This window comes from Maylandia zebra, linkage group LG6 (assembly GCF_041146795.1).
Source record: "Maylandia zebra isolate NMK-2024a linkage group LG6, Mzebra_GT3a, whole genome shotgun sequence".
Taxonomy (NCBI): Eukaryota; Metazoa; Chordata; class Actinopteri; order Cichliformes; family Cichlidae; genus Maylandia; species Maylandia zebra.
Genome location: NC_135172.1, coordinates 33648121 through 33674316, shown reverse-complemented (window position 1 = coordinate 33674316; position 26196 = coordinate 33648121). Strand labels below are relative to the sequence as shown.

The 26196-nt window shown below is 42.4% G+C and overlaps 1 protein-coding gene across 4 annotated transcripts in view; it reads left to right on the top strand.

The window, feature by feature from the left end:
- The window catches only part of crebbpa (CREB binding lysine acetyltransferase a), a 49524-nt gene extending 24635 nt beyond the window's left edge, over positions 1–24889 (top strand). Inside the window, exons 3-31 of one of the 4 annotated variants that reach the window (XM_076885098.1) lie at positions 1023–1199; positions 1387–1654; positions 5444–5557; positions 6801–7070; positions 7183–7282; positions 7467–7604; positions 7751–7868; positions 8052–8223; positions 9328–9390; positions 9677–9798; positions 9961–10173; positions 10483–10791; positions 11151–11330; positions 11735–11906; positions 12350–12468; positions 12619–12858; positions 13188–13276; positions 14134–14214; positions 14774–14830; positions 15778–15855; positions 15961–16028; positions 16432–16582; positions 17218–17364; positions 17476–17589; positions 17724–17889; positions 19559–19726; positions 20094–20255; positions 20420–20701; positions 20906–24889. In XM_076885098.1, coding sequence (XP_076741213.1) covers positions 1023–1199; positions 1387–1654; positions 5444–5557; positions 6801–7070; positions 7183–7282; positions 7467–7604; positions 7751–7868; positions 8052–8223; positions 9328–9390; positions 9677–9798; positions 9961–10173; positions 10483–10791; positions 11151–11330; positions 11735–11906; positions 12350–12468; positions 12619–12858; positions 13188–13276; positions 14134–14214; positions 14774–14830; positions 15778–15855; positions 15961–16028; positions 16432–16582; positions 17218–17364; positions 17476–17589; positions 17724–17889; positions 19559–19726; positions 20094–20255; positions 20420–20701; positions 20906–23179 — 6612 coding nt within the window. In that variant the 3' untranslated portion in view covers positions 23180–24889. Of the gene's footprint in view, positions 1–1022; positions 1200–1383; positions 1655–5443; positions 5558–6800; positions 7071–7182; positions 7283–7466; positions 7605–7750; positions 7869–8051; positions 8224–9327; positions 9391–9676; positions 9799–9960; positions 10174–10482; positions 10792–11150; positions 11331–11734; positions 11907–12349; positions 12469–12618; positions 12859–13187; positions 13277–14133; positions 14215–14773; positions 14831–15777; positions 15856–15960; positions 16029–16431; positions 16583–17217; positions 17365–17475; positions 17590–17723; positions 17890–19558; positions 19727–20093; positions 20256–20419; positions 20702–20905 lie in introns of all 4 variants that reach the window. The other 3 variants (XM_076885097.1, XM_076885096.1, XM_004539119.5) reach the window with 3 other exon arrangements.
- The last annotated feature ends 1307 nt before the right edge of the window (positions 24890–26196 follow it).

Here is a 26196-nt window from a genome sequence, read left to right as displayed (position 1 = left end):
GAGGAATGACTGTTTGCGGAGTTAAAGTGGCACGTAACCACCTTCTCCAAGGGTGTGTGGATGTTAACCTGCAGGTGAAATATGTTGGCATTAACACAAGCTGCCATTGGGCACACTGATGTGAAATTGTGTTTGATGCCACACATTTCCAATTTCAAATGGTGCTTAACCATGCCCTTTAGACTGTGGCATTGTTTTGTTTTAGTTGTTGAGGGAAATTAGTTGACAGGAACACCTCCAGTTTAAATAACAGGTGTACAACCCCCACCCACATATGTGATAAGAGTCGCATATGTAAGACTGCGAAACTGGGTCATAATCTCTTAAGATAAATTGTGTTCCTGACAATTTGTGCAGATTTGTTATTATACAAGCTTTTCTTAATAAAACTTAGTAACAATTTCTCCTACAACCCAAAAGGATCTTGAGAACACAATTTATGATTAACTACCTGTTGAAATGGCTAATTAAAGAAAAAAGCCAGAGTAGAAGAGCATTTTTCTGGTGACTCATGTTAATTGCTGCATTGTTAGTAAAGTTTTCAGTTGTGCCATGTCTACTAACTAGCTTAAGTAAAGAAGGGAGCAGGAGGAAAAATGACTCAGTAGTCAAGAAGTCTTTCCTGGCAATAGCTTGTGTCATGCTGAGTTGACAGGATGCCAGAGCATCACTGTGCTGCTTAGAACAGGACCAGGCACAATTATCCTGGCACAGCTACGCAAGTGCTTGTCTTGGCAGAGGGGGTCTTGTAATGACAAATTGGCATTAAAATTGAGGCAGAACCTTTTTTTGACATGTTAAGGCTGTAAATGAGGAACTAACATAATCCCTCAGGTAAACATTTAACCACATTATATCAAATGTTTTAAACTTGTGAATGCTTTAATCAATCTGAGTCTGTTCCTTCAGGATTCTGGACTATAAGCAGTTTTGTTTTGGGGTCGTCCCCCCCCCCCCCTCCGCAGCTAACAACACTGCTCAATTACTGTGCTGACTTATTGGTCATTTGTCCGTATTTTCAGATGGGCCTGGGTAGTAATGGTCCGTTTGGGGCGCAGTCCTATGGTCAGGGAGCTACAGGACCTGGCCAGCAGCTAAACCCTCAGCAGCAGCTCCAGAACAAGTCTGCCCTTGCCAACAGCCTGCCACCCTTCCCTAATGAGCTCAAAGGAGCTGCTGTTACTAGCGTGCCAAACATGGTCAGTACTTTTTAGACATATTCAGATATTACTGTACACAAAACATTTATTTTTCTTGTTTTTCTTTATAAATACCATTTACAAATAAATTATCTCCTTTTTGGCACCATTTCTGAGTCACACTGTTGAATTGCTGATAACTTATCACAACTTTGACATTTATCTGCCTGTTTTGTCCGTGCAGCAGCTCCAGCAGCAGCCGCCTCAGCAGCAGGCAGCGATGCTCCCGCTGGCTGGCGGCGGAGGTGTGGCAGTGCCTTCGGCAGGCCCCACAGCCGACCCTGAGAAGCGCAAGCTGATCCAGCAGCAGCTGGTCCTGCTGCTCCACGCACATAAATGCCAGCGACGAGAACAGGCTAATGGGGAAGTGAGGGCCTGCGCCCTGCCTCACTGCCGCACTATGAAGAACGTCCTTAATCACATGACGCACTGCCAGGCTGGCAAATCCTGCCAGGGTGAGTAGAAGCATTTGAAATGAAGTGAAGGAAATGAACGATAATTTCCAGATGGACAGTTCATGGAAGTCGACCCCTTTTTACACTGATTGAGACATTAAAGGGTCAGAACACAAATAGCTTAGCTCTTAGTAAACACCCGCAGCTTTTTATTCAAGCTGCTTTTAACAAAAATTTTTTTATTTTATTTGTTTATTTTGCATTTTTTAAGGCCTCTACTGCCCTTAACAACAAAAAACATGGTCTATTTTATCTATAACTGTGTCTATTTAGTATTAACTTGTTTTTACCCCTCCTACCCATAAGAGTAGTAAAACAAATGACAAAACAACATACAAGCTAGAAATTAAAACATCATAACATCACTTTTTTAAGCCACAGGAATTTGAGCTACATAGACTGGACTTTCCCCAGGGAAAGAATCTGCACTGGGTGAGATTTCTTTGCTAAGATCCAATATTGGTAACTGAATCTAAGGTTTATTTAATTCAGGTTGCGTTGTGTTGACAGCTGAATTTGCAGATTCAGTTGCTGTGTTACCATTTCTGAAGGAAAAATAGTTTCTTGAATAGATTGGACAGATCACCGTGCTTTCTCTTATCCTTATCAGGGTCGCAGGGAGGGCTGGAGCCTATTCCAGCTGTCATAGGGCGAGAGACAGGGTACAGCCTGGGCGGGTCGCCAATTTGTCACAGGGCTAACGCATAGAGACAGATGATTCACACTCACATTCACACATATGGGCAATTTAGAATCATTAATTAACCTAACCTCACAAATTGCATGTCTTTGGACTGTGGGAGGAAGCCAGAGTACCCGGGGAGAACACACAAACACAGTGATAATTCTACTTATTTTACACACAAACCTGATCAGTAACTGCCTCAAGAAGAAAACTGCTGACATTTGAGCATGATAACGTTTTTTTTAGCAGCAGCTTTCTTTTCATTTATTCTCGTATTGTGGCCATCTGTGTTGCTATTTTTGGTAGAAGTATGCCTTTCTGTCATCATCCTGAAACAGCGATTAGATTCATGGAATAGATTTAAAATCGGATTTCATTCACAAACATTTTCAGATGTATAAATCTCCATGTAGGAGCCCCTTTGGTAGGAACTGCTTCTTTGAACATCCTTCTTGGCCAAGTTTCCACAAGCTCTGTGCACCTTGATCTTGGCAGTTAAACTAAGAACACTCACAGAATTGTCCCAAAGCTACTCCAGTTGCATCTTGGCAGTATGCTTTGGGTTATTGTTGTGCTGAAAGGTGAATGGAACAGTAGAAGTGGGTTTTTGGTTACCAAAGCCGTTCTTGTTTTGTCCAAATTTAGAAATTCAGAAATTCCTGCCTTCATGCATCTCATGGTTTCTGAAGCTAGTGTGCTTCTAGAGACACCCAAAGGTTTTATGGTTCATGCCTCTCCATCATTTTTAAAGAGAGACACTGAACTTGATGTTTTGATTTTTGTCCTCTCTATTTGTTGGATCCATCCATCCATCCATTCGCTTCCGCTTATCCTTTTCAGGGTCGCGGGGGGCGCTGGAGCCTATCCCAGCTGTCATAGAGCGAGAGGCGGGGTACACCCTGGACAGGTCGCCAGTCTGTCGCAGGGCCAACACACAGGGACAGACAACCATTCGCGCTCTCATTCACTCGCACATTCACACCTAGTGACAATTTGGATTATCCAATTAACCTATCCCCACAAGGTAGCACAGTGGCATGGTGGTTAGCACTGTTGCCGCACAGCAAGAAGGTCCTGAGTTCAATTCCAACATCAGGCCGGGGTCTTTCTGTGTGGAATTTGCATGTTCTCCCCGTGTTTGCGTGGGTTCCCTCCGGGTACTCCGGCTTCCTCCCACTGTCCAAAGACATGCAGCTTGTGGGGTTATTTGTTGGATCATGAACATAAAATTGAGCTTCTCAACCCTGTCCCCCTTTGCCTCAGGTACTTTAGAATTTTAAAAATTCTACAATCGCCTACAGGTTAGGTTTTCTTCCTCTTTGTTCTGTATATGTTTGAAATGTATATTTTGTGATTAGGTTATTTGAGGTAAACTAATGGACGTGTCAGCTTTATCAATTTTGCAAGTTTGCAACACAGGGGAACAAACAGTAACAACACCTCCTAACTCAATATATCTTCATAAGTATTTTCATACATCTCTATTGTGTGGTTTGTTTGTTTGTTTTTTGTTATTCATAGATGATATATTAGTTATGATATATTTAAGTCCAATTTATGTCCATTTTTATCATATGCAAGTTTGATTGTTGCTGCAGGTCTATTTATCTTAACCAGACTTTGCACAAGGGGAACTCCCACACGTATCGTTGTTTGTGACCAAGTCTGCTCCTGCTCCTTCCAAAAGTTGATTTCACTCTGTTGGTGAATTTTTCCTTGTTTGTTTCTGTCTGCTCCTTTCTGTGTCGGCCCCAGCATTCCTACCATGAAAAATTCCCCCAAAGCTACTCTCATTTAAATTTGGCTCTGTGCCCTTTGCACAGCTTTTGGGCTTGAATGCTCAAGTTCAGTTGCAAGCCAAACACTCAAGGGGCCAAGGTGTGTTAAGTGTAAAGGAGTCTGTGTCTGCTCTCTCCATACCAGCTCATTTCCTTTTGGGTTGGATCCTTGCCTCTCAGCACCACTGAAATAACTGTGTAGTGAGATTTTGTTCCCCGACACACAGTTATCACTAACGTTATAGATTTATCTGAAGTCTGTTGGCTCCATTTATTCTCGAGTGAGAAACCCCAGAGTCTATAGTGTGAGCAGTTCGAGTCGTGCTTGGATTGGCAGTGGACTTAAATATGAGAGCCTTTCTTTGCATACTGAATTTATAAAAAGATACCAGTATGATAGCAGTACTTTGAGTCTTCGCCAGCTCTTTTGGCTTTCTTACAAAAATAATAAAACATAATTATGTTAATTTCTGCCTAGCCCTTGAATCCATGTAGCAGTTTAATGTGGACCAGCATTTACTTAGTGCCAAGGAGCAAGCAAGCGCCAGGTTGTGATTTCTTGTCAGATTAGCTCCTACTACATTAGCCTGGCCAGAGATGAAATGAAGTACCCCGGTTTGTTCAGTTTCCCATTAGCAAATGCAGTGTAGGTCCCCTCTCCACTAGGCTCAACCAGCAGCCTTTCAAGAGGGAAAATTACTGCAGTGGGCTGAAATGGTGAGCTAACTTCTTGGACTGTTCTCGAGTGTCTCTCATTTACTGTGTCAGTATGTTGTGATTTTCTTCTTTTTTCTCAGAGGACAAGTAAACAAGAGTGTAAACAAGTTTTTGTGTGTTAGTGTTCTGTGTAGAATTTTCTTATGACCAGTTGTTATGCAGTTTGAGGAAGAAAAAAAAACTTTCCCAAAAGAGGCAAGCTTGAGGTTAGATGTGCAATTAGCCAGTACATTACAGAACCCAGTAACAACTGTGAATCATATGTTAAATGAATGATCCATCAAGAACGTCCAGTCTGAATTGTTCAACCTGGGTCTTTTGAAGTGATGTAATCTACCACAAGTGCCTTGTCTGTGATAGATGTTATTCAGATGAAGTAAAAACTGCAGCTGGGGATTCTTGGTAAACATAAAAAAGGAGGAGGAAAGAAGCGATGTTGGTTACAGGTTGACTAGTGTGGAATAAAATGAAATTTAATTTAATGTTGTCTTACTGGAATAAATGCAACAACCATAATGAGTTCAAGTTAGTCAGGTTGGATGTGACCAAATATGACAGATGGTATCACAGTTTTCAACCTTGTTCCTCTCTCGTCTTCTCTTCTTGCAGTGGCTCACTGTGCGTCGTCCAGACAGATCATCTCCCACTGGAAAAATTGCACTCGACACGACTGTCCCGTCTGCCTGCCGCTGAAGAATGCCAGCGACAAGCGCACCCAACAGCGTAAGTAGCTAAATAGCGATCTCTGGCCCACCATCACCTAAGCATTGTCAGGACACTTATATCTGCAGAAATCAAAAACTAGGCTGAAATTGTTTTCAGAGATTGCTTTTGGTAAGCAAGATATTGAAACCTGGTGAGCTTTCTGTCAACGGCCTCAATTTGTATCTCAGTCATTACAGGATTGGTATATTGAGCTGTAATGGTCACAGTAGTAGTTTTTAGAAAGGCTCGCTTTCGAAAGTCAGGAATGTGTGTGTTGGAATTATGTATATCTTGGCATTCAGAGTCAGTCAGGCTATTTATTTCTAGGCCTTTGCTTCTCTGTGATGACTAAAAGCACTCGGCGAATAAGAGTGTGGTCCTGCTGGGCTTGTAATCTGACACACAGGAGGTATAGCAGTGTGATCGAGGGTGAGAGAGGATGCAGAGAGCGTGTGCTCATGGAGTCCGACAGAGCAATTGGCTGTTGGGTTATTTACTTCTTCTCTCTACCAGAACAGAGCTGAGTTTGATGCTCTTTCCAACACATACTGGAAGCTTCTGTTGTTCCTGTTTAGTGTTGATTCTCTCATGTACCTGCTATCATCTGGCTGGTTTGCTGTATTTTAGGTCCTATCATCTCATTCTTCTGCCTAGATTACTTGGATTTATTTTATTTTATTTTGGCACCTCATATTTCAACACTTAAAGCATTTTAGTCTTAGTCTTCCCCAGTTTGGCTTAAATGTTAAAAAACATGATGTTGGGGCTTGTGCTCCTGCCAATGCAAACGGTGTAGTTTTTCTTTGTTCTGCCTCATTTGATTTGAGTCTTTGCGCATACTAAGAGATTTGGTCTTTTAGCCCAACCAACACCTGAACCCGGAAAAATATGTGAACACTCTTCCCCTTAAAGGGATTTATAGATTTATTCAGTCCCTGGCTTTATAAAGCATTTAGCCTTACACTAATGTTCTGATTGTATCATGCTGCCGTGTTGTGACTTAATCTTGCCCGAAGTCAAAGCATGCAGATGTATGTGTGTTTTTGTTTTTATCTGTTGAAGTATTCTTTTTAAAATGATGACTGCATTTGAATTATTTCTATATTCAAAAAAATGGCTAGTAGTATTCACATGTGCATTTTGTGTACAGACTTAACTTGTTGCAGTATTAGTGTAGAGACAGTTTGCAGGTTGTTACCAATATAAAACAATATGATGTCATGTGGATGTTGTGGGCTGACTTTTTGATATCCCTCCCCAGCCATGCTAAGCTCCCCGAATACAGGCCTCCAGAACTCCATGTCCTCTGTAGGCGTGGGCCAGCCTAGTACTCCCACCATTAGTACCTCAGCCCCCATAGACCCCAGCTCAATGCAGAGAGCTTATGCGGCACTTGGGCTGCCCTACAGCAGTCAGGCCACTGGACAGGCTCCAACCCAGCAGGCTCCAGGCGCAGGACAGACAGCAGGTGCACCGAACACCCAGGCTCAACAACAACTTCCACAGCAGATGAGACCCATCAGTGCACTTGGTAAATTAATTTTTTATGCTTAAAAATGACAGTTCATACCCATATTTTATTCACTGAGTTTGATTTTTAAATCAAGGGAGTGCCGTTTGCTCACTGTATTCTGTATTCACAGGTAACCAGATGGCTCTTGGAAATGCAGCAATGGGTGTGCCCACTTCAGAACAGACAAACCTGCACACAGACTCCCTTCCCAACACACTCAACACTAACAAGTCAGTCTCTGTCAAGTATAATAAGAATAATTACATTCATTTATTAAAAATACTTGTTGGCCTGTTTGTTTGGGTTTTTTTTTTTAAGGTTTCTTTTTAAATTATATATTTTTAAATTGAGTAACTACAGGAATAGATATCCATGGATGTGGGATTTCTAAATTTTCTTCATTTGCACCTGCAGTCAGCTGCTGTCAGATGGGTCAGCTGTGGGCTCAATGAGCAGCCTACCCACAGCAGCACCTGTCTCTGCCACAGGCTCCAGGAAAGCCTGGCATGAGCATGTCACTCAGGACTTGCGCAATCACCTCGTACACAAACTGTAAGTGTATACCTCAGCTGGAGAGATCTTACCTGTTAGGCACCTTTTGATTTTGTTTGAAAGGCTGGATATTTAAGGCAATGGTTTGAAATTAAGTAGAAGTTATCAGAAGTTCTATTTGCTTATCTTGTGCTTTCCTGCAACAGAGTACAAGCCATATTCCCTACCCCTGATCCGGCAGCTTTGAAGGACAGACGAATGGAGAACTTAGTGGCCTACGCCAGAAAGGTGGAAGGTGATATGTATGAGTCAGCTAACAGCCGGGTAAGTATCCTGAAAAACCGCATCAGGTTGTTGAATTGACTGACTTGAATTGCTCAACTTGACACATTCAACATCAAACGCTTTTCAAAGGCTTTTACCATAGTTCAAAATTTCACAGAACATGCCTTTTCCCTCAGTGTTTCATATTGCCTTTCTTCATCCCTCCAACCTTCTTCCTTTTAGGACGAGTACTATCACTTTTTGGCTGAGAAAATATACAAAATCCAAAAAGAGTTGGAGGAGAAGAGGCGTTCAAGGCTTCAGAAACAGATCATCAACCAGGCACCTATGGCTGCCCAGGGAACCCAGCAACCAGTCCTAGCCCAGCCCAATGCCTTGGGCCCACGACCACAGAGTAAGTGTAAGATTATATGAACGTGTTTTGGGTAAAATCACATTGTTTTCAAATTGATTTAATTACCCAGTTATGGTTATATAAAAATACCAGTGGTTCACCTGTACAGCCCTCTCAATTTGAAAGGCTTATGGCAGAATTATAAATTGTACTTTTAGTCATGTTTGTATGCCCAGAGGCTTTATCCATATTGCCCTATTATTAGGGCTGTTCGATATAACGATATATATCGGATGACGATATAAAAACGTCTATCGTTTCATTTTACGCTATTGTTTGTTTCGTGGTGTTGCAAAATAAACTGTTTACAGCAATATTTTTTCATCTTTTTGATGGTCACTGTAGTGGCTATATTCATTTCTTAAAGTTCTCTTTTTCTCTTATATTTAATATAACCACACTACGGATGGACAAGCACCTGTTTTTATGCGTTGTTGTCGTTAGCAACAACGACGGTAAAATCATCACGTGTCCGCTTGTTTATTTTCCACATACCTTTCACAATAAAGCTCAAGATCCTGTTGAGACTTTTCAAAATAAACTGAAACGCGTGAAAGAGTATGCAGAGTATTTACGGATGAGAAGCAAAAAAGAGCCGTCAGGTGCTTAAAAAAAACCAAAACCTTAGACTCAAACGTTAGAACAGGCTTTTCCCCGCAGCACGCCATGTAATAAATACTCCCAAAGAAAACGGCGGCCGTTACAACTTATGTCTAAAAATGTGTAGTTTCATGCATCGGTAAAACACTCGACTCCAGCTACACGACGCTCAGCTGGAAACACTTCAGCTACCAGAGATTCACAGAATTTACAGAAAATGTTAATTTTTGTGATTTATATCGTTATCGGACGATAGATGTTTTATATCGGGATATGAGATTTTGGTCATATCGCACAGCCCTACCTATTATATATGTGCCTTAACAGGTCTAATCACTTTCAAAAGGTCGTTTCCCCCCAGTCTAAAATTGAAAATGGATATATGAGCTGAGCTCAGTGAGCAGCCTATCAACAGCAGCATCTGTCTCTGATGTTGCAATGTATTTATTTTTAATTGTTATTGTTGTTTTCTTTTAACTGTACAAGTTTGTTTTGTTTTTGCAGATGGACCTATTCCTCTTCCCAACATGCCAAATCAGATCATGAGTCGCATGCAGGCTTCACAAGGTACATTTTTAATAATACATATGGGAGTTTCAGAGTGCACAAAAAGTGAAATAAAACAACTGGTAGAATAGACAGGATAGCCAGACATGCTTATTAACACTGCATAAAATGTATGGTACAGGAAATAATGAGCTGCATACAAGAGAGGCAAGAAGAAGAATGGGGAAGTTACAATTGAACTTAATCAGGAAAACAGTTCTCTCTACCAGCTTGGCTTTGGGGCATATTTCTTTATTCCTATTTGTTGTGCCAATTTCTAAAGTGTCTGATTTACTCCTCTGTACAGGAATCAACCAGTTCAACCACATGACTCTACCCAATGCCCAGATGTCTCAAGCAACAATGGGACCCCGTGCTGCCTCACCCATGAATCACCCTCAACAGATGAACATAAACTCAGTCCCAGCGGTAAGGGGGCAGACCGCGGGCCACAAAAATCACACCCACACATGGGGCAGGCGTGTAACATGAGCTGGCACCCAGTTACACGCTCTCAAGTAATGCATAAGCTAACTTAGGTGTACAAATAAGATTACTGCACCTAGTAATATCTTCTTTCCTGCCTCGTAGATGGGAATGTCTCCCTCTAGGATGCCCCAGGCCCAGGGCATGATGACTGGACACAGTGGAGGAAACATGGTGGGTCAGACTGCCAACCAGGGTCAGTTTTTGCCTCAGAACCAGTTTCCTCCAGGATCTGCTCCAGCTGCTGCAACGGGTGCGATGAATGTCACAGTGGTGCCAGGCATGGGTCAGCCACAGGCACAGGCTGCTGTCACTCAGGTGAGACACGAATGAGGTGGCGCTGTAGTTACCTGAGCCGCATAATGGTTTTGGATTGGCTGATTTTGGTACAGTTGTTCAGAGTTCGCCTAATTGCAACTAGTTGCTGAAGAACTAAACTCAAATTACTTCACCATTCATACAACACACTAATTACTCTTAAATTGTTTTTACCAATCACAAGGTGCTTTCTAAACCCCAAATTGTGTGCTATGTTGTGTTTGTCTGTTTGACCTTATGACTGTATGTTTTTCTGCTTGTTGTGTGTGTGTGTGTGTCTGCCTGCTCTTTGTGTGTCCTTCTCTCCAGCAGCAGCAACAGCAGCAGAGTGCTAACATCCCCATGAATGCACTTGGCCCCTCGCTGGGCCCACAGCTAGCCTCTTCCCAAACCCCCTTGCACTCCACGCCTCCGCCTGCTGCCTCCTCTGCCTCTACGGCTGGGGGGGCCACTAACCTGCCGCTCCCCCAGCCCTCGAGCCGCAGCTCTACCCCCACCCTCCCTGCCCCAGCCCCAGCCCAGGGTGCCACCCCGCCCTGCCCCACCCAGTCCCAACCCCAGACGGAGCTCCCTGCAGCAGCACAGACGCAGCCCCCACCTCAGCCCCCTACCACGCCGGTGAGACTGAGTCTCTTCGCATGCCCTCCACTTTTGACTCCCTCCTCCCTCCCGTGCAAACTCCCATCCCTCTGCCTGCCATGTACCAAACCATCCCATCCACATCCACCTTTTCTATCTAATAACTTCATTTTCACCACTGTTTGTAAGCCCCCCCAATCACAATGGGAATATTACACCTCTCATCGTAAGGGAGCAATGATATGTATACGGGGAGGTGTGCATTCGTGTCATAGCCTCAGAGCCCTGCATGCAAAACAAAACAAACAAAAAAAAGTTGTTGCAAACACATGACTGTATTTTTTCTCCCTCTTTGCCCCTGTCCTTCCCTGTCCTTTTTTCCCTCTTTTGTGTTTCAGCTGTCTCAGCCAGGAGCCAGTCTGGATAATCGGGTGCCCACACCAGCCTCAGCCGCCAGCGCCGACCTGCACTCGCAGCATGTTGGAGCAGACCTGCCTACCCAAGAGGTCAAAACGGAGACGCACCATGATCAACAGGAATTTGAGGCTGCTGGTGGAAAAACTGAGCCCAAGATGGAGGTGAGCTGTGACTGCAATTTAAAATGAGTAAAAACCTAAACTATAACTTATTTATGCTTATAATTTTAATTAATCTTAATTAAGAGACACCTTATCTGATAGTTGTTCATTAGATCACGACCTGATTTGGATTCACTTTTTTTTGTGAAGAAAACAACATGCCGCCTACACCATTGGCTGGTTGAAGCTAGTGAGCTGTCCTTGGCTGTCAGCATTAAAAAATGCCATATAAAGCATTTGGTCAACTTAGAATAACAAAGTCAAGGGATTCACAAATAATTGAGCTCATGAGGTTATAAACAAGAAAATCATTATTCTAAAGAGTATTACTGTCATGAGTAGATGGCTATTTCTATTGTTTACATGACTGTGGTATGAAATGTCTTTTACCTATATGTTTATAGACTGAAGATGAGTCTGCTTCAATGTTGGCCAAGAAGGAAGAGCCAGAGGAAAAGCCGGAGCCCATGGAGGTGGAGGAGAAGAAGCTGGAAATTAAGACGGAACCCAAAGAAGAGGAAGAGGGTGGAGCTAACAGCACAACCACCTCATCCCCATCTCAGTCACGGCGGAAAAGTGAGTCTAGGGCCAGGGAATGAAAAACTCTGCGTAAACTCTGACTGAGGTTTCCTCAGTAATCAGGGAGGGTTTTAGTTATTGCTGTTAATGTATACAATGATAAAGTCAAAATACCATCATTAGTTGCGCTGACAGAATTATGTCCAGATACTTTTGCGATACTTTGAACTTTAATAATAAACTTTGTAATATAGAAACCTACAAAGAGCAGAAGTGCTGGGAAATGTAAATGAAATTGTAGAACTCTGGTACAGTGGGGGAAAAATTGTTATGCTATTGGTTATAATTTGGAAAGAAGTAGTTTTCCCTTACAGGCAAAAAATGGGGGTAGTGTCAAGTAACTAAACGTACAATATAGAAACATTTTTGTGTCCTTTTTTTTCTCTTCACCTTTACCCAAAATTTCCCCTTACCTTGGCTTTCCATTGTATATTTTTCAGTTTTTAAACCCGAGGAGTTGCGCCAGGCTCTGATGCCAACTCTGGAGAGTCTGTACAGGCAGGACCCCGAGTCCCTGCCCTTTAGACAACCAGTAGACCCTATGCTCTTGGGTATCCCGGTATGTAGCAAACAACAGCTGGCTGCTTAAACACAGCAGCACTTGTAGGTGTTTCAAAGTGTTGCTTGTACTTCTGGTGTGAACAGATAATTGAGATGCACCATCTTAACTCTTAATCGTGTAAAACTTTCCTCTTTCTTCTCTCTTTAGGATTACTTTGACATTGTGAAGAATCCAATAGACTTGTCCACAATAAAGCGCAAGCTTGACACAGGCCAGTACCAGGAGCCCTGGCAATATGTGGATGATGTCTGGCTGATGTTCAACAACGCCTGGCTCTACAACCGCAAAACATCCCGTGTCTACAAGTACTGCTCTAAGCTGGCTGAGGTGTTTGAGTCCGAGATTGACCCTGTCATGCAGGGCCTGGGCTACTGCTGTGGGAGAAAGGTGAGATCGAGTGGGTGGACAATAGATTATTGAATGCCTGCAGTTTTATTTCAGGATAATATTCTTTGTCTTCTATAAATAACTGTTTGGATATTGTTTATATTATAAATGTAGTGTTAAACTCTGCTTCTGCTCTCGGTTTAAATTAATGTTTCATTAGGATGAGCCCAAGTTTTACCTGCCCACATTTTGAGTTCTCACTGAAATTTGGCAAAGATTTTCCAAACCAAAGCCCAAACTCTAAATTCTAATCTTCAGACTCACTTTTTTCTTGAACAGTTTTATTTGGAAATTCTTGACCTTTCTTGTTGTCTCACTTGTGTTTACAGTACGAGTTCTCCCCTCAAACCCTCTGTTGTTATGGCAAGCAGCTCTGCACCATACCTACTGGAGGCACATACTACAGTTACCAGAACAGGTACCTTTTTATGAATAAATGTACTTAAAGTGTGTGTTTTGTTCAACTAGGTCAAAAAACAAATGTTGGGTGAGCACATGCTTAATCTCACCGAGGAATCTCATTTGCATTGCACATTTGCATGCACAGTTTTGATGGACCAAAATTGCAGCTATTTGAACTGTTGCGCATCCCCTGTGAGCCCGGGTTCTGCTCATCTGTAGCTGTAGTGGGATCGCTGTCATACCAGTTACGGTTTTAATGGCTCTGCCTTCAAGTCCTGGCACAGTATGAGACTTCAAAATGGTTTTGCTCGCATTTATTAACTGTTAGGTTCCAGCGTCATACATTAGAAGAAACACCCAAATGACCATCAGACAAAAAGAAAAACAAGCCATGTGTTAATTGTTTTTTTTCTCTCGGCATCTGTCAAGGGGACTATGTGAATTCATTGTCGCTGCCCCCTGTGTTGCGTGATGACTGAAAATATAACGCTTTAGTTTAGGCCACAAGCTGCCTTCCCCATCATTGACTTCTCTTCTCAGTAGAATTCAGCACATTGCTTTACACAGTGTACCTTGCACCCCCTCCTGTATAAACTGTGGAACTGCAGCGTTTTTGAGCAGCGCAGCAGCACGGCATGAGACTCCTGCAGCGCAGTCCATTTACACTCTCAATAGGAGTTCAGGGAATCCCCGCTCTATATAAAAATCTAGTGTTATTTTGTACAATTTGCCTGGGCACACTCAATCCTATAGCGTAACATCAACTTTTGCAATATGACTCACATTTGAATACAACGATAATCTTGTATCCTGGTATCTTTATCATTTTTAACGTGCTGAATTTGTGTTTGTTTGGGGGGTTTTTTCTTGCAGGTATCATTTCTGTGAAAAATGTTTCAATGAGATCCAGGGGGATAATGTGACGTTAGGAGATGATCCTGCACAACCACAGACGTAAGTAAAACACTGGCTTCTGCAGATCTTTAAAATCCTACAACACTAAATTCATTCTAATAGAAAAACAATCCCTTAAAATGTCTCTTAAAATACAGAAACTAAATCAACATCAAGATTTTGCTTCATGGTTGAAATCTGTACCAGACATGCATAAGAGGGAAATTTTGTCTGATGTTCAGTGTTTCCAACTTGGGAATCGGCACAGTGTAATCCCACATGATGTTTCCAGACTCCAATATTTCCTGTTTGGATACATCCAGTTTGTTGCACACACCTTGGTCAAACCACAGAAAACAACTGCAATCCAAAATCATAATATTTTTGTTCTCAAAATTTAAAAAAAGTGAAGTTAACAATTTGTTTCAGCAGAATTGCTTCATAGTTAAGATGCGAACATCCACTGAAATATTGACATCTCTAACTTTAAAACCATCTTAATGTGAACACATTGCTTGAAAAAAGATTTTACTATTCAATATCTGTGTTATTTATCTACTATTTTATAGTCACTGTATTACTTGGTTAACTTTTTCTGGTCGTTTTGCCCACACTTTAGGAGGATATCGAAAGACCAGTTTGAGCGGAAGAAGAACGATGTCCTCGACCCTGAACCGTAAGTCAACACAAACCACACACCCTTCAGTGAAAGGAACTCAGAATGGTCGGTCTTTGCTTCTTTTCCCAGAGTTAATCTCTGATGCCTTTTTCTGTTCATGTGTTGCTGATCACATCTTTAAACAGTTTTTTCCCCTGCCACCCACATCTGGCTTTGTTTTGGTGTGTTTTTTTTCTGCACAGTCTGCATATTTTCTCTCTGATCAATCTCTTTGGTTTCAGTGAAGCCCAAGGGCAGCTCAGCAGCACCACCTGCTGAGTGTAACTTGATGTCGAAGTTCTCTCTTTCTAGTGAGGGCTTGGATTAGAGAGCACAGGTCATAAAGTAGCTGTCTTTTAGATTGGTCACTGTGATTTTTAGATATGTTGCACAAATGTTATGCTAAACCTCCCACAAAGGCGCTCTTGTATTGGCTGGCTTGCACGAGCGTAACGACTGGAGGAACATTGACGTGAATGACGATCTCTGTTGCTTGCTGCCCGAGCAGTAAAGATATCAACATTCATACAAATGATAACCACGGGGAAACACGACTGGAATAGTGTGTATTTTGTAACGATGTGTGAGAACTGAGTGATATTTTAGTTCTGTTAAATTTTGTGTGCGTTTCTTTTTTTGTATTTGCATTTTCTTTGGTTTTAAATTTGAAAAGTGAAAGCATCCCATGCTAACTCCACACAGAGGGTTCTCTCTCTGTACTCTGGCTTCCTCCCAAAGTCCAAAGATATGTGTTGGGTTCGTTGGGGATGTGAAAGTGGTGATTCAGAATTAGCTGTCGATGAGAATCCACAAACGGTTTTCCATCTCTTTGTGATTCCCTGCAACAGACTAGTGATGTGTCCAGCGTTAAGCCCACCTTGTGCCCCGTGACAGCTGGAATAAGCTACAGCCCCACTGATGATGATGAATATTAACGATTTTTTTGTATGTTTTCTTTTTTTAAGGTTTGTTGAATGTAAAGATTGTGGACGGAAGATGCACCAAATATGCGTCTTACACTACGAGGTCATTTGGCCATCTGGGTGAGAATTTTGACCGCCATTGCTTTTTGTACATTTTTGCAAATTTGTATTTCCGCTAACAGTGTGTTTAACCTCCCTCTGTATGATATGTTGTTTTTTCCTCAGATTTATCTGTGACAACTGTTTGAAGAAAAGTGGAAAAACACGAAAGGAAAACAAGTTCTCAGCAAGAAGTTAGTACTCCTTCCTGTTTCAGATGTGAAGTCTTTGGTTCATCTTTCACGGCTATTTATTTGTGGATTTTTCAGAATGTCAGCAGATTATTGAAGATTTGTCTTAACAAGCTAAGACTTCCTCCATGTGCCCATGGTCTGCATACATCTCAGTGTGGTGTTAGCCTTGTAGTTTAATTATCAGTTTAGGCCTGGAGGACCATATCTGACTTTGATGGAATATGTTAGTGACATATTGGTGATCTGAAGTTTTATAGTCTAACATAGACCATCGATAGTGTCCTAATGTTGTTGTTCTCTCCATGCTGCAGGTTGTGTACTTTTTCCTGGAAAAATGAAGCTCCTGCTTCAGGAAACAGATTTGACCCTTTTCAAACTTCTGCCTTGTGCTTGTCTGTTGTAGGGCTGCAAGCAACACGACTGGGAACGTACATAGAGGACCGTGTGAATAAATACTTGAAGCGACAAAACCACCCAGAGGCTGGGGAAGTGTTTGTACGAGTGGTGGCAAGCTCTGATAAAACGGTGGAGATTAAACCAGGCATGAAAGCTAGGTAAGACCATCATTAACAGAGGAGAAAGTGGGATAGGATGTTTGGATATTAGAATTTTAAAAACAATGTTTTCCATTGAAAGTAACATATTTTGTACTTGTCTACTAGGGTTGCCTTAGTCAAATAAATGAACAACCAAAGAGTCAACAGTTTGGGTGAGGGTAGCCAAACCTCCTTAATTTGTAGATAAGCTGGCAAGGCTTGTGTTTTTCCCTAGCTTATTTTAATTGCCATAAAGAATGCAATGTCCTCTATAAAGATTTTACACCCACTCAGCGTAATTGTGAAACATGCCTGTTTGATGAGATGTCGTGCACACCCTCCTAGGAGGCCTTACGGTGTTGTTAGATTCACCATGGGATCAAAGTCAACAATGCGTGTCCTATCTTTGCAGGGAGGAGTCCCTACTCCAAGAGCCTGTTATCTTAAAGTTAAATGATTTAAGGCTTTTAGCTTTTTATTGACTAAAGGCAACTTGACTTGAATCGTCCCATTGTGTTCTTCACATCTGCTGAAAGCTACTGGCTTTCCACGTCTGTCACTGATTTTAGCAGATGTGAAGAACACAGTGGGACGATTCAAGTCATATTTTCATGGCTATACATTTTAATATTTCCTTTTGTTGGTTTCAACAGGTTTGTAGATACAGGTGAAATGCCAGAGGCCTTTCCTTATAGAACCAAAGCACTTTTCGCATTTGAGGAAATTGATGGTGTAGACGTGTGCTTCTTCGGCATGCACGTACAGGAGTATGGCTCTGAGTGCCCATTCCCCAACACTAGGTCTGTGCATTCAATTATGTCACACAGCAATAAATAATATTAACTTTTCTTTGCGGTTTTCTGTGGTTCACGTAAGATTTAACTTGTCTTCTTTCTTTTTAACCTTTGCAGACGGGTCTACATATCATACCTTGACAGTATTCACTTCTTCAGACCTCGGATTCTACGAACAGCCGTTTACCATGAGATCCTTATTGGCTATCTAGAATATGTCAAGAAACTTGGGTAAGGCTCACTCTATTCTTTGTCTGTTCTTCCTGACGACTTGCACAACTGGCAGAAGCCTCAGTAGATCCAGGTCTCGGGGTAACGTCATCACTTTCTCTTTGGCCTGACTTACTGTTCACGTGTGTTCACAGATATGCCCAGGCCCACATCTGGGCATGTCCTCCCAGTGAAGGTGACGACTATATCTTTCACTGCCATCCTCCTGACCAGAAGATCCCCAAGCCTAAAAGACTGCAGGAGTGGTACAGGAAGATGTTGGACAAGGCTTTTGCTGAGAGGATCCTGCATGACTACAAGGTAACAAGGCAGAATGAAGGACTGCATATTATTACTAGAGATGTCAGAGATATATATATATATATATATATATATATATATATATATATATATAGATATAGATATAGATATAGATAGATATAGATAGATATAGATAGATATATAGATAGATATAGATAGATATAGATATAGATAGATATAGATAGATATAGATATAGATAGATATAGATATATAGATATATAGATATAGATATAGATATATAGATATAGATATAGATAGATAGATATAGATATATAGATAGATAGATAGATATATATAGCTGCTTTTTGTATAAGTTCATACTCAAGTTTAAAATAAACAACAAAAAAAAAAACGAAAACACTAAAGCTATTCTGTTATACCTGTATGCAAAAAATACACTGCACCCAAAATATTTTATAGTTCAGCAACACTGATCAATCTATTAAACTTAAACCTACTCCATCCTCCCTATTCTGGTATTTTAAAGAGTAAGCAACCTAAGTAATAGAGTTCTAAAACTCCCAGCAAAAATAATAATAATAATAAGGAACCACTCCCCACCTCATGATGCTTAATTGACGTAATCAACTTCAATTTGATGCAGTGTGAAAAAAATGCCCAGAAATTATTTTTCAAGAATAATTAACTAGATTCAACATCTTTCTTCTACAAAATTGCAGACTGCACAGATGGTATCTTCCCAAAGGAAAAAGTACTATAGCTTACTAGGGTATATTAGACTTAATAGTTACTATATACAGTAATGGACTTCTATACATTTTACATCAGATTAAAACTTTGGGTGTAAGATTCGGATAATTATTTATTAAAAGCTAGACATTTTAAATGAGAATAAGAAAGAAAAGTATGTCTTTGTGCCCCCTTTTCCCTGTTAATGCCCTATCGGCCCCCCCTGGCTAAACTTTGCTAGATCTGCCCCTGCACAGTTACCAGCTGTCAGCTGCGTAGAAAAAGATCCTGGTGTAGAAAGTAATAATAAATAAATTCTAACAACAGCTTATCAAGGTTAAACGTGCTGCTGTTGTTCAGCCGCTGGTTTCTTCTTTCTGGTGCAAAGTGGGCCAAAAACAAAGAAGAGAGACGGACTCGCGACAAAATAGCCGATCAGCTGATCATTGATCAGTTTCACGATTGAAGTAGCAGCAGGAGAGGGAGAGAGGCAGTCGCTCCATATATCGGTTGTTAAGCTTAACGCGGGAATGCTTTACAAACATTCAGAGATGAACTTACACACTTGCTTTACTTCTCCCGGGGATAACTTCCTCTGAGATGAAATGCTGGCTTGGTAGCAAGGCTACAAATACACACAGCCGCTCTATCACGTGATGCATACTGCTGCGACGTGCTACGGTTATGAGCCGAGTTACGCCATGTTGCAAGTTTTGTGAGGTGCTTTTTTGATATTTAATGGATCGGGTTACATTTTTTATTTCTCTCCGATATCCGATCCAGTAATTTACGTCAGTATCGGACCGATACGTAATATCGGATCGGTCCATCTCTAATTATTACCACATAAAAGCTAAAGTGACCAAATTGTAAAGGGCAGATGATAATGTTATTGACTACTGAGGTCTTTGTTATATTAATCAGATGTCTCACTAGCTGTTGTTGGGATTAACCCAGTGTTTTCCATCCGTCTCTCAGGATATCTTCAAACAGGCAACTGAAGACCGACTGACCAGCGCCAATGAGCTGCCTTACTTTGAAGGTGACTTCTGGCCTAATGTGCTTGAAGAGAGCATCAAGGAGCTGGAGCAGGAGGAAGAAGAGCGGAAGAAGGAGGAGAACACAGCTGCCTCTGAAACTCCAGAGGTATGATTATTATATGAAGGTTTGATGTAGTAGAGCACCAGAAACTCCACTATCTTGTATTGTGTTACTATCTTTGTCTTTCCATTGCAGGTGAATGATTCGATATAAGGAGTTTAAAGAATTAAAAAATGTATTTTTATGTACTACTACCTTAAACATATAAAACATTAAACATTAAAAATATTTGAATCAAAATAATTTCAGTGGAATTTAATGAGATTAAGGTGACATCAAACCAAGGCAGAGAGTAACTAATGAACTGTGAAAATTTGTGCACTCTGTGCTAAGTTTTAGCACTGGAAACAGTGAGAATATATAATGATGGAATAATTCATACATAACATGTTTTCTTTAATATATTTTTTAGGGAACACCAAGTGACAGTAAAAACGCTAAGAAGAAGAACAACAAGAAGACCAATAAAAACAAGAGCAGCGTGAGCCGAGCCAATAAGAAGAAGCCTGGGATGCCAAATGTAGCTAATGATTTGTCTCAGAAGTTGTACGCCACCATGGAGAAGCATAAAGAGGTCAGACTTGTTTCTTGTTTTTTTTTTTGTGGTAGTGAAAATTGGGAGGTGATGAACAATAATTTTATGGATGTGATCAAAAGGTTAACTAGTGGGAAACAGTCCGAATAACGAAAGTAAGTCATACTTTATTTTGATTTTTTCCCCCCTCTCCTTTGCTTAAGGTGTTCTTCGTGATTCACCTTCATTCTGGGCCCATGGTCAACACTTTGCCGCCCATCGTGGACCCCGACCCATTGCTCTCCTGTGACCTGATGGATGGCCGTGATGCCTTCCTGACTCTGGCAAGGGACAAGCACTGGGAGTTCAGCTCCCTCAGGAGGTGCAAGTGGAGCACCATGTGCATGCTCGTTGAACTGCACAACCAGGGACAGGATCGTTTTGTCTATACTTGTAACGAGTGCAAGCACCACGTGGAGACACGCTACCATTGCACTGTGTGCGAGGTTAGTTTCCACTGCACTGTTGTTTTTACACTCGATTATTTTGTGTCAGTTTGGAACTAGGGAGAGAGGAAAAAAAGGATGATTGGAAGTGGAAATCTGTCAGATACGTGGAATGATGTACATGAACTGAGTAAACTTTTTAGTTTACCATCTTTGGTTGGACTTTAATTACTATGTCCCCTTTTCTTCTTTTTTCCCTCTTAGGACTTTGATCTTTGCATTAATTGCTACAACACAAAGGGCCATGAGCACCAGATGGTCAAGTGGGGTCTTGGCCTGGATGATGATAACAACAGCCAGAGTGGGGAGGCCTCCAAGAGCCCACAGGAGAGCCGGCGTTTAAGTATTCAACGGTGCATTCAGTCGCTGGTCCATGCTTGTCAGTGTCGCAATGCCAACTGCTCTCTGCCGTCCTGCCAGAAGATGAAGCGAGTGGTACAGCACACCAAGGGTTGCAAACGCAAAACCAACGGTGGCTGTCCTGTATGTAAGCAGCTTATTGCTTTATGCTGTTATCACGCAAAGCACTGCCAGGAGAACAAGTGTCCTGTCCCGTTCTGCCTGAACATCAAGCACAAGCTTCGCCAGCAGCAGCTGCAGCACAGGCTCCAGCAGGCCCAGTTGATGAGGAGAAGAATGGCCACCATGCAATGCAGAACCATGCCGCTACCATCCCCACCGCCATCAGCTGCCCCTAGCACTCCCACTTCCCACACTCAGCCCAGCACTCCCCAAACACCCCAGCAGCCTCTTTCCAACCAGCCGCAGACCCCCAACTCAGCAGGCGTCATGTCGCCGTCTTTCTCCAATGCACCTCGCACTGCCCAAGCTCAGGCACCGGTGTCTCAGGGCAAACCTGGGCCCCAGGCCTCCCCTCTACACCAGCAGCAGTCCCCTCTCCCTCAGCCCCCCCAACCATCACAGCAGCTATCTCAGCAGCCACCTCCCATCGCTGCAGTCAAGATGGCACAGCGCATCGAAATGATGGCGCAGGCCCAGCAGAACCAGCGGAACTACCGTGTCAATGTGAATGGTTTGCCCATGAATCCCCAGCAGCCACAACAGCGCATGACGGCACCAATGCAGCCAGCAATGCAGATGGTGCCTGGGCCCCGGGGACCACCAGTCATGCAACCTGGTATGGCCACTGGACAGTGGGGTGGAGCTTCAGGCCCCATCCAGCCAGGTCAAACTCAACAACCAGGTCTTGTTCCAGGCCAGTCCCCACAGCAGCCCATGACCATGCAGCGAGCCATGATGCCACCAGGGCAGCAACCCCAGCAAAGCCAGAGGATGCTGATACCACAGCAGCCCGGTGCCCGGCCACAGACTCCCCAGAGAGCTGGAGCTATACCTCCAAATGCTCTGCAGGACCTCCTCCGCACCCTAAAGTCTCCCAGCTCACCCCAGCAGCAGCAGCAAGTTCTAAACATCCTCAAATCAAACCCTCAGCTAATGGCTGCGTTCATTAAACAGCGAACAGCCAAGTACCATGCCAACCAGCCGCAGCAGCAACAACCGCAACAGCAGCAACAAGCAGGCCAACAACAGCAGCCTGGCATGCCAGCAATGCAGAATATGGCTATGTCTGGAGGGGCAGTGCAAAGGACGGGGATGCCACCACAGCAACCACAGCAGCCTCAAGTGCAGGGCATGGCTGCATTAGGGACTCAAGGGCAGCTGAACACCGCGCACAATGCAAACCCCCAGATCCAGGAGATTTTCCGCAGGCAACTCTTATTGCAGCAGCAACAACAGCAGCAGCAGCAGCAGCAACAGCAGGGAGTGTTACCACAGAGCCACCCGGGTCAGTTTGCTGCTCAGTCGCAGGGTACAACACCCACCTACTCCCAGCTCCGAATGCAACAGCAACAACAGCAGCAAATGCAAATGCAGGCAGGGGCACCTGGGGGCCCCATGGGTCAGCTCCCACCAATGGCTCAGATGGCCCAGTCTGGCATGGGGATGGACTCGACCCAAAATTTACTGCATCAACGACTGCTTCAGCAGCAGCAGCAACTTCCCCAGCAGCAGGCTGTCCTAAAGCAGCAGATGGGCTCCCCTGGCCAACCAAGCCCCATGAGCCCTCAAACCCACCTCCTGGCTGGGCAGACTCAAGGCGGAGCCCACCTCCCCAGCCAACCTGCTTTAGCCAACGCCCTCAGCAACCAGGTCCGCTCCCCAGCACCAGTCCAGTCCCCTTGTCCACCCTCGCAGCAGCCCCCACATTCCAGTCCTTCGCCGCAGGTCCAGAACCAGCCCCAACCCTCACCTCAGCACCCACCCCACTCGGGTTCACCCCACACAGGGCTTGGGGGCCCACTGCAGTCGATGGAGCAAGGACACTTGGGGACACCAGAACAAAGCGCCATGCTACCGCAGCTTAATACGCCCAACAGAGGAGGGCTGAGCAATGACTTGGGGATGGTAGGAGATGCTACAGGGGACACTCTGGAGAAGTTTGTGGAGGGATTGTAGCATTTCTGCTGGGAACTAAAGAACATATTGTCACTCCCACGGACCTGTCCTCCCACTCCTCTTCCTCGTTTTCCCTCAAACTCTTTATTCCGTTAGAGGGCTTTGTTTGTTCTTTGTAAGGCTGACAACGGTTTTTGTACTGACATGTAAAAAGTTTCAAACGTTGCAACAAAACAAGAAAATTTGGTTCATTTAAAATAAAAAATAAAAAATTCAAAACCTTTAGGTAATGTAATTGTTTCCTAACCCTAAATGGTAGGTATTTCTTCCTTGGGATGTTGAGGGATTTGCAAGTTGCTTCTTAAAATGAAATTAAAGTCACAAAGAATATATTTTTTTGGTTGAGACCAAATGTGTTCAGTACTCATTTTTAAAAAAAATTTTTGTTTGTTTGATTTCTTGTTTTTTGGGGGGGTTGTTTGTTTATGGGTTCATGCCTTTCTTTCTTTTTTCTTCTTTTTTTTTTTTTTTTTTTTTTTTTTTTTTTTACAAAAATGTAAAGTTGCATTATATTATTCATATCTTTATTTTGTACCTTTTTGAGAATTTTTTTTTCTTTTTTTTCTTTTTTTTTCTTTTTTTGGAAACTGTAAAATATTTTGTCTCTGAATTGGGCCAGGTTTTTGTTATCTTCACAAGCTGTCATTCCTGGCAATTGTAATCTAGTGTTGTACTATTACTGCAAGAAGATGCGTTCAGGGACAATGACCGCTCCCATTCTTTTTGTGTGTATGAAGAGCACTTATTTGTATTAAAGTAGGAAATGGCCTGCAGCAGTTTGTGTAAACAGGCATGTATGCAGGAGCACATGAAGACACTGACACAAACCCTCACCGTCACTAAAGCCGCGTTTCCACCACAGGAACTTTTACCAGGGACTAGGGACCATACTTTCAGTTACGTTTGGGGTAATTATTTAACCCCCCACCAAAAAGGTCCCTGCTTTGGGTGGTTTTGAAGCGCTGAACATTTCTGATTGGAGTACCCGTCTTTACCACCAACTCCAGGGTGTAAAAGCAGCCGTCTCTTTTTATTATGTCAGCGGATTTTTCTTTAAATTTTTTTCTTTTGCTTAATTTTCACGGGCCCTTTAAACATTTTTTATTTCCTTGGAAACAAAAATTTCTGTGACTACGACTTCCGGGTACTTTTGGGTGGACACGCGGCTTAAGAGATATACAGCTGATTGGTTCACCAATAAGGACTGCAGCCTACAACTCAGTGGCCTGGAATTTGGAAACGTCTTGCAGGTGTAGAAAGTTGTTGCTTTGACATTAAAAAGAATTTGTCATACTTTTTGTCATACAAATGTTGTAAAGTGTAAAGAGATTGTGAGAAAGAGACCAGCCCCCTAAGCTGAGGTGGAATGAGCAGTGGTTGTTTGTAGGCAATGTCTCTGATGCTGCCCAGTTCTCCAAATTTTACACTAAGTTGTGTGCTATCAGGGGATGAAGGGCACATTTGAGATTCACCTGGAGGAGAACTAAATGTCATCAACCCTCATTCCTCTCACAAAAAAAAACTTGAATTAGGGGGATTTACTTTTTCTCCTATTGTAAATCAAGTTAAGCAAAATACTATAGATATAAGGAAGAGCAAATGAAATCACTGTATAAACTGGTAAAAGACTCATTTCTTACTTATATACCATATTGTTAAATAAACTGTGTGCAACAGAAGAACTCCAGTACTCTGTTGACTAAATAATGAGGCATCACTTCCTCCTGTTGGTGTGTATTCATTTGTTTCCGGTGTTACATTACCAGCAACGACTGTTCGGTTTTCATGTCACCTAAAATAACATTTATTTTAACTTTAGTCCTCATCCTGAACTTTTAAAAAGATGGAGTTGAATTGTTGTGTTTAGTAAAATGATATGTATCGATGCAGCACTTTACAAATAGTGACCGTCCGATGCCTCTTTTCCACCCATGTGAATCTGGTGCCTGAGCTAGAACCGGATTCATGCATTTCCACCAAAGCCAGACTATTGTCAGCAAAAATTGGCACTTGGTTTTATTATTAGCAGGAATGTAAGACCCCCTTCTTTCAGTCGAAGTGCAAAGCATTAATAAGTAACCTGCTAGGCTCTACAAAAAGTCTAGTGAGAACCTGTGCGATTACAGAAAATACTCATTTTAACCACTATGTCAGGTACACATTTGCTAATTTTTTTAGTGTTTTAGATTGAACAAGTTGCTGGAAACATTCCTCAGAGACATTTGGTACATGACGGCATTGTGCAGCACATTCACAATGGTCTGTGAAACCTGTTAAGTACATTTTAGTGCACTAAAGTAATTGTCATTTAGAAGAAAATAGTCTCAAATTATAAGAGCTTTATAATGTGCATTAACCTGCTAAAATAGCCATTAGAAGACGGAAACACTGGTCATAAAGACATGGACATAACGAGCAACAGTAGTTCAGGTTGGCTGTACCATATAAATAATGGGTGATTGGTGCTTAGCAGTCCAATAAGACATCCACCACACCATTCAACCACCATCAGCATCGAGAGTTGTTACAATGCCCATAAAAGGGGAATCCAGACACTGATTTTACCCATTTGTTTGTGTTTTGGCTACCACCTTATTTGTTCTTTGGAAACAGAAGTGGTGGAATGATGGATTGCAGGTGGGTGCAAATTAATACCCTAAAAGGCCAGTGCCGCTTAGTGGCTCAAAGTAATCATTAGTGGAGGAGTCAGACTTAATGGATATAGCTGTATGTGGCTACACCCATAATTTTAGATGTTAAACTTTTTAAAAAAGTAAGTTATTAAAAAAAAAAAACAGTCCTTATGAAAGAGTGTAGAAATCTGTAGGGTGCGATTTTGATATAAGGGGAACTGACTCACGATTGCAGTGTAGATGGCCTTGTGGCTGGTGGAGGAACTACAATTTTTGGCACTTCGTGTTTAGGTTAATTTTTCAGTCCCAGATGTGACCTTACAATCTGAATGTGGCAGCATCAAGACTCATCAGAGCAGGTAATGATTTAGCAGTTGTCTGTGT